General features: G+C 40.9%; 1 protein-coding gene across 1 annotated transcript; it reads left to right on the forward strand.

Moving 5' to 3' along the window:
- Positions 1-328: 328 nt before the first annotated feature.
- On the forward strand, positions 329-6,667 carry MTUS1 (microtubule associated tumor suppressor 1; the record flags this gene model as incomplete). The annotated part of the gene is made up of 6 exons (XM_010184202.1): positions 329-434; positions 1,377-1,450; positions 1,555-1,650; positions 3,737-3,853; positions 5,065-5,162; positions 5,984-6,667. Coding segments are annotated over 6 exons (708 nt in total), but the record flags the coding sequence as incomplete, so codon positions are not given.
- Between the last annotated feature and the right edge of the window lie 736 nt (positions 6,668-7,403).

A 7,403-nucleotide genomic window follows, 5' to 3' on the forward strand; every position in this document is an offset into this window, starting at 1 on the left:
CTCTGGTGTTAGTTTTCTCTGCTATGTCTTTCTATGCTATCTAGAGCTCCACCTTGAGCTTTAAGATTTAGAGAAGCACACCTGGCCCGTGACTCTGCTTTGCAGCAACTCTGTGTGCCACAGATCACCCTGTTGTTGGGAGTGGTGAACTGCACGGCATCGTTCTCATCCATTACGTGGTGTATGGGGCTTAGCTTCTCCTGTGACCTTGTTAGGTGCTACCTAAACCACTTAAAAGGTACATAAAACTGTGTAAAGCTGTTGTAACAATACTTTAAACAAGGGTTGACACATGTAAGGGGAGAAAAATTATGTTGTCATATTGCAGGTGGACAACTTGAATATCACACATGAAAACTTAAAGCTGGAACTTGAAAACAGCCACTCAGAAAAAGTAGAGGAGTTGAAAAAGGAGTATGAATCCTCTTTTTCAGGCAAGTATTTTTGCATTCAGGTACATATGCTATAGTACTCCTGGACAAACAAAAATACTCAAGCTTTTTCCATCAATGTCTGCTTGTTCTTTGCAGTAAGCTATCTTTAAAAACGTTGGCTCAATTCCTTCTTTTGGAACTGAACAAGGCTCATTTTACATACAAATATAACAGCGATCCCACTGTAGTTGAATGAAACTTTTTAAAACAGTTTGAAGACCGGAGCTTTCTTTTTTTTCATTCAGTAAAAGGTGTCCAAATTGCAGTCTGCCCTCAACGTTGAAATTGAGGATAAGCAGAGTTCTTTCTTTCCAGGCTGAATGGGGATGAGAAATATTGCACAGTGCTTACAGCATACTGGGGCAATAGTGGCTTTTCAGGGAGGGGGTGATGTGTGCTGCATTTTAAATAGCATTGCATCTAATTGATTTAAGTGATGACAATCTTCATCCTGCCTCCAACTTGATAGCCAAGTTTCCTGTGATACTTTTGCATCATTAAAACTGATGACGCTTCTACTGCAATCAAAGAGCAAATTCTTCTGCATGGCATCTCCAGAGTAGGAAAATAAATGCTTTTCTAGAAGTTTTTGGAAGACACAATTTGAATTTTTGCTGTGTTTCTCATCAGAAACTCAGCTTTTGTCAGATGTGGCTCTTGTGCTCAGTTCCTGTTTGTTGCATGTAGATGAATGCTGTCAAAATTGACACGCTGTCAGCTAATGAAATGGGTGTGCAAGGGGCAATCAACACATCCAAAGAGGCAGTAAATCTAATACTTTGTACATTTTGGATCAGTCGATGATAAATGTTCTTTCCGTGTTGTCGTTTGACTCTGCATCTGTGCGTATGTGTATTGGCTGCCTTTTCGTGCTGCTTCTGTTCAACAAGAATTTTCATGACTTGCGTGGTAATAAAGATCTGCAAAAATAATTTCTTGCAGAGCTCAAGAGTGCCCATGAATCTGAAAGGAAGTTGCTTGAAGATTCCTTTAAGGAGAAGCAGGAATTGCTAGAGGTTTGTTAAGGGTTGGGGTCATGGCAACAGTCTAAAACTTAAAAAGCAGTTTGGAGATGTGCACTGAATTCCTGATCTGACTATACCGTATCTTTTAATTTCAGAAAAAAATCGATGAATTACAATGTGAAAACGACTCTCTGAGTGAGAAGTTGAAATCAGAAGAGCAAAAGCAAATAGCCAAAGAAAAAGCCAATCTTGTAAGTCTTGATCTTCAAAAGTAACGCAGACGAGCAGGTCTTGTAAGCCTGTGCTTTTTTTATTGCATAATGTGAAAGGTTTGCAATCAAGCCTGGTACAACTCCCATACTTATTCATATTTAATGTAAATGGCTCACCTGCCAGAAGCTTTTTCTGAATCACTACAGTGTTGTGTATTAACCTTGCCATTATAAATCTATAAAGCTGTTGAATATCTGAGTGGTGTAAGTTACACCCCAAGTTAAATTGAAGACCTGCATGTATGCAGAAGTTGTACCATAGCTTTCTTTGAGACAGTTGATAAGTGTCCTCACAGCACTGCCATCAGTGTGGACTTACATCACTACGACAAAACAACTTCTGCTGGAGCCTAATGCATTTCCTGATTCACACTTGTTGCTGATTTATCCTTCATGTAAACTTTTTTGTCCTGCCTTTCCTCCCAAGGCTGCTCTAATCTGTGATGCTCCTGGGTTAGAAATGTGCTCCGAGAGAGGTTTTCCATGCACTGGGAAGGTTACACACAAACATGCTTTTCTTTCTGGTTACCTGGAAATAACTGGAATAGCTGTAGTATTGCTTATCCCACAAAGAGAAATTCCACACTTAAAACTCACTTAGGATGCTTCTAGGTAGAAGTTGCCCTACTTTTCAGTGGAATTTAATTTCTTTTTTCTCTTGCTGCTTAATCTGGTGGCAGGGCAGAGCTGCTGCAAGAAGAATCTGCAACCACGATATGTTGCTGTGGTTGGGAGAGATGATACCAAAGAGAACGTGTTGTACACTGCGCTTGGGAGCTTGAGCTGTATTATATAGGCATACTCAGGTGGTGTTTAATTTAAAGGAGTAACAGTGAAGTTGAAATTGTCTGGCGCCTCCTGTGAGGCTGCACAGAACACCCCACCCTTGCACGAACTTCTGTTCAAAAGTAGAAATTAAACAAGAATTGCTAACACGACACAGCCCTTGGAGACGGGCAGGAGAATGCGTGGGTGGGGAGGCCCTTGTTACCTGTGCCATGGGCTGGGACTGTGTCCCACAAAACGGCAGGTGTTGCCCGCCTGATCTTGGGCTTCTGCTGTGGCAGTGAAGCTATAACTTAAAGCAGCAGACCAGTATTCTTATCCAAATATGCTAAAGCAAGTTTTGTTTGTTTTTAAAGATAAACTTAATTGCACAACACACTTAATCATTGATTGATTTCTATTTGTGTTCCACTCGGACTACTTGGAAATGGACTGAAAATTGCTTTATTTCTCCTTGATTTTGCCTGTGCCTTTGCCTTTGAAATGTAGAAAATATTTTACTCTGTAGTACTGGAATGGTTCCTTACTCTGGAGAAGAGGTTGTTGAGGAAACCAGATCTGACCTTGCCCTGTGCCCCTTCTGCTCTCCTGTCTACCTCCTGGAAAACAACAAAAAAAGGAAAAACAAAAAAGAAAGTCCACACTTGCTGATAAGTCACGTAGATGACTTGTAGATAAGTCATGTATGTACAGCAGTGCAAGATTTTTATGTGCAATTGCATTGCTAGGCTTTAGGAATGTAAAAATGAAAATTTCCTGTTACTGCTTGTGAACCAGCTCCCTTCAGACTCAAAACAGGAAAAATCAGCTACAGCCAGGTTCAAAGCTTGAAACTTCTGCTACTTTTTCAACTACTCCAGCATCTGGAAACCCTTGATGTGTTTATTCTAATTACCTCTTGGGATGGGTTATGAGTAATATGAAATAAATTTTGGAACTCCTAGCCTTAAAGGGAGCCTTTGGGCACTCCTGTAACACAAGTTTTGCTGTGACAGCTTTAGTGCCTGCCTTTGACTCACAGAGGTAGTTCACATCTCTGAATACAGTGTTTTCTAAACACCCGAAGGAAAACTGCAATTCTTCACCTACACTGAAGGACAAACAAAATCAGAGGAGAAAGTGGTAGATCTTTTTATTCTAAAGTGTTTGGCTTGATTTCACTTAGAACAAGTATCAGTTGTTACCATATTTATAGTCCTGCTCTTTCTAAATAGCAGAGAAACACTTAAATTGATCCTGAAACTCAGGGCATTAAGCAAACTGTGTGGAATTCTTTCAGAAAAACCCGCAGATTATGTATCTGGAACAGGAGCTGGAAAGTTTGAAAGCGGTGCTGGAGATCAAGAATGAGAAACTCCATCAGCAGGATATAAAGCTAATGAAGATGGAAAAACTGGTGAGTGTTCCTTGGGGTCTCGCAGGTTTGGGCCGTGCCTCTGAGTTATGCTCTGATAATGAACTTGGGCTGGTCAGAGGATTAATTTTTTTGCTTAAAAGGAATCATGAAATGATGATGGGCCATGCTTAGCCTGCAGGCACAATTGTATCTGCATTGGCCTGCAATGTAAAGAGGGGGAAGGAATCGCCAGATGTTGTAAATGACCTTTTAACCTCTTAAGACAAGTACTGGTTTGCGTAAACTATTGCTAAGTTGGTACAGAGTTATCTGAGAGCCTCTTCTGCATTTCCTTTCCTCTTCCCTCTCTCCTCCCCCATCCCTCAGAGAAAACATCCTTACCTGCTGTGTTAGCTTGAGTGTTATAGAAGACAGATTGCACTGTCAGGAAAACATTAACATGGAAATGACCCTAATTAAACAAGAAGGAATAAAATACGAAATAACTGTGTTCAACTGTGTTCCTGATTTGTGCAGAATCCCACATGAAAAGGCAATTTTGGGGGTCAGAACTTGTAATTACTTACCATGCTCTTGTTTGTGGCAGGAGCATGTCCTTAACCCTGGGTGGGGCTTTTGAAGACTGCTGTAATACTCACTTAAGCAAGGTTTTAATGAGGAAGTATAGAAAGAGGTTTGGATACAAAGGAATACATTCGTGTCAGTTGTTCAGTATTGTACAGTGTTGTAAGTTGCCCTGGCCAAAATTACTAGTAAATTACTAGTAAACCTTCATCTTTTCTGACAGATGTTGGCCACAGTATAGAGGCCCTTGGACCTCCCTGTATTTCCTTAACTTTCTATAACCACCTGCAGCAATGAAGTGGAATCAGGAGAGCAACAGGGAGAGCTGATTATGCAGGGGAGCTCTTGAGTTGGTCACATTAGCAAGTTACTTCTGCAGAGTCTTCTGTCTGCAACAGCTTCTAAAACTGCTGCCCATCACTGGCAGAAGTTACTAGAACATGTTGATTAATAGTAGTTCCCTTATCCCCTCCTCCTGTGTTGGCATCTCATCAGTGCAAGAGGCAAAATGCCAGTGTCATGCAAGGATAAGGCAAGTAGGATCTATGTGACTATTACAGAACAGTAAGCCACGATAGCAGGTTTAAGGTCGGCAAACTCCACATTACCAATGTGTGATAGCTCAGTCAGTATCTTGATGAGTGCATGTTTGGGTTTTATTTTAAACTTTGTCCTTTCTTCTGAAGCTGGAGAACAACACAGTCTTAATGGAAAAATTAAAGAAGGTTCAGCAAGAAAATGAAGAATTAAAAGCTCGGATGGACAAACACATGGAGCTTTCAAGGTGAAAACTATCTGTGTACTTTTACATGTTCTTATGAACCAGGGAAAGGTGTTCCTGTGACAAGAAAAAAATAATCTGTGTGAACATTAGTGTCTGGGATGTTGTTGTTTACAGAGTACTACATGTCCCGTTCTTCCCCACTTCTGTCTCTACAAATGTGCATTCCTATGTAGAAGAACAAGCAGGAACAGATTGTAAGGGGGTGAAGCCTCAGTACGTTCTCCAAAACAATATTTCAGGGAAGAAAAAGCAACTCTGAAATACCACCTGATAACAGATTGGCGCTTTAAGTATTCCTGGCTTGTAACCAGTAAACCTGGTTTTGCTTTTAGCCATTTCAGCTGAGTGATTTATCCCAAATTTAGATCAGTGAAAAGACCAGTGTGTCTGCAATAACAGCAGTATTTAACATTAATAAAATTAATCTGAGGCTCTCCTTTCTTCAACTGTTGCTTAAATCGCTGGGCAAACTCTCCCAATTTGAAGGAAACTGCAGCTCCTTGTGTAAAGCTGAGCCTGTAACAAGACCCAAAGGCTCCAGCGTGGCCATTTAAAGCATCTGGCATAGTAAGCAGGATGAGTCTCACTTTTCAGATGCTTTTTCTGGCCTTTAGAAATGTTTCTTACTGGTACTTTCTCCTGCTTTCTACAAGCTACCAGTTTAAATCCAGCAAAAAGGAGAACATGCTTAAATCCTCATTTTAAGGAAGTAATTTAGGTGTAAGCCAAGCAGGGGTTTGTGCAATTTCAAACCTTTCTTTAAACGTTAAGTTTAGCACTGTAGCCTCCAATGTGTTCTGATGTAAGTCTTGCGTTTGCAGGCAACTTTCTACGGAGCAAGCGGTTTTACAGGAGTCTCTAGAGAAAGAATCTAAAGTGAACAAACGCCTGTCGATGGAAAACGAAGAACTTCTGTGGAAGCTGCACAACGGTGACCTATGCAGCCCAAGAAAACTGTCTCCCAGTTCTCCATCCGTGCCTCTTCAGTCCCCACGAAATTCCGGTAACTTCTCCAGTCCTACAGTGTCACCAAGATGACATCTCTTGAGAAAGAAGATTGCATCTTCTTTGTGATCTGCAGAGAACAGATTCTGAATTTCATCACAGGAGCAAGAGCTATATTAGCTGAGTATGATGACTAAACATAACTGGAAACTATTTGGTGCAAAAACAGCGATAAGAGACAGAGTATGGGAGTAAGACATTCGTGTTGCTCCTCCCAAAAAGACTTGTTTATGACCTCTATGGACATTGCTGCACGAAGCACTTCCAGAGCAAGGAAAGACTTGTTCATTGCCTTTTCACCTAACTATAAGAAAAAGCTCAGGGGCTTAAAGATAAAGATCACAACCTTTATAATATGTTCCTTATCACAGACACCTTTTTAAGGCTGTGCGTATGCATGTGTGCGTGTGCTGTGGATGGGATGGATGTAACACACTGTGCGTGTGTCTAATGCTGCCTTCTTTGCTGTGTACGTAATAAAGGATAAAAGCTGAAGACTATACATTGACACATACCTCCTTAATAATGTTGTCAGTATGCATGCTTTTAGCAGAGAGTACCCTCCCCTGGGAATGAGGAGAAACTGCAACTAGTATAGGTTGGTTTCCTTCATCCTTCTGGCTTCAGTTCAGCGAAAAAATGGCATGAAAAGCTTTGTCAACGGACTCGATAGTGTCTTGGCTGACTTGAGTATGCAACCTTGAATTAATTTTAAAAACAAGCGAAATTGCAGCCATATTTTGCATGTATTCTTGGTTTAATGTCCATGCACAACTGCCATTTACAAGGAGGCATTTTTCACAGAATGCAGTGGATTTTGGCTTTTAAGTCAACAGGGTTGTAGTCAGAACCACGGTAGCCCTTGAGGTCAGAAGTTATCAGGTGAGCTGTGGGTTTAGAAACATAGACTTCTCATCTTGCCTGCTGAAAAGGAATCACTTGTTTCCCCAAAACAGCCTGTCCACTGCTGAGGCTGTCTGCTGAGGGAAAACTAGATGTAGCTTTGAAAGCCAAAGAGAAAAATGCAATAATTGTCATTGGGTGCATTTTAAAACTCGGTTCTCAAGAGGAATCTTAAGTAATTTGTGAATTCCAATGTAGCTGATGACACACTTTGCCTTTTTGAACATTACCATTTGTATTGACATTTTTCAGGGTTGGCTGAATTAACCTGAGCAATAGGAGGAAGGCAGTAGCCATGCATTTATCTGGCTAAGTCAGCTATACCTTCCCTCT

The sequence above is a fragment of the Mesitornis unicolor genome, unplaced genomic scaffold, assembly GCF_000695765.1.
Source record: "Mesitornis unicolor isolate BGI_N332 unplaced genomic scaffold, ASM69576v1 scaffold14505, whole genome shotgun sequence".
NCBI lineage: Eukaryota > Metazoa > Chordata > Aves > Mesitornithiformes > Mesitornithidae > Mesitornis > Mesitornis unicolor.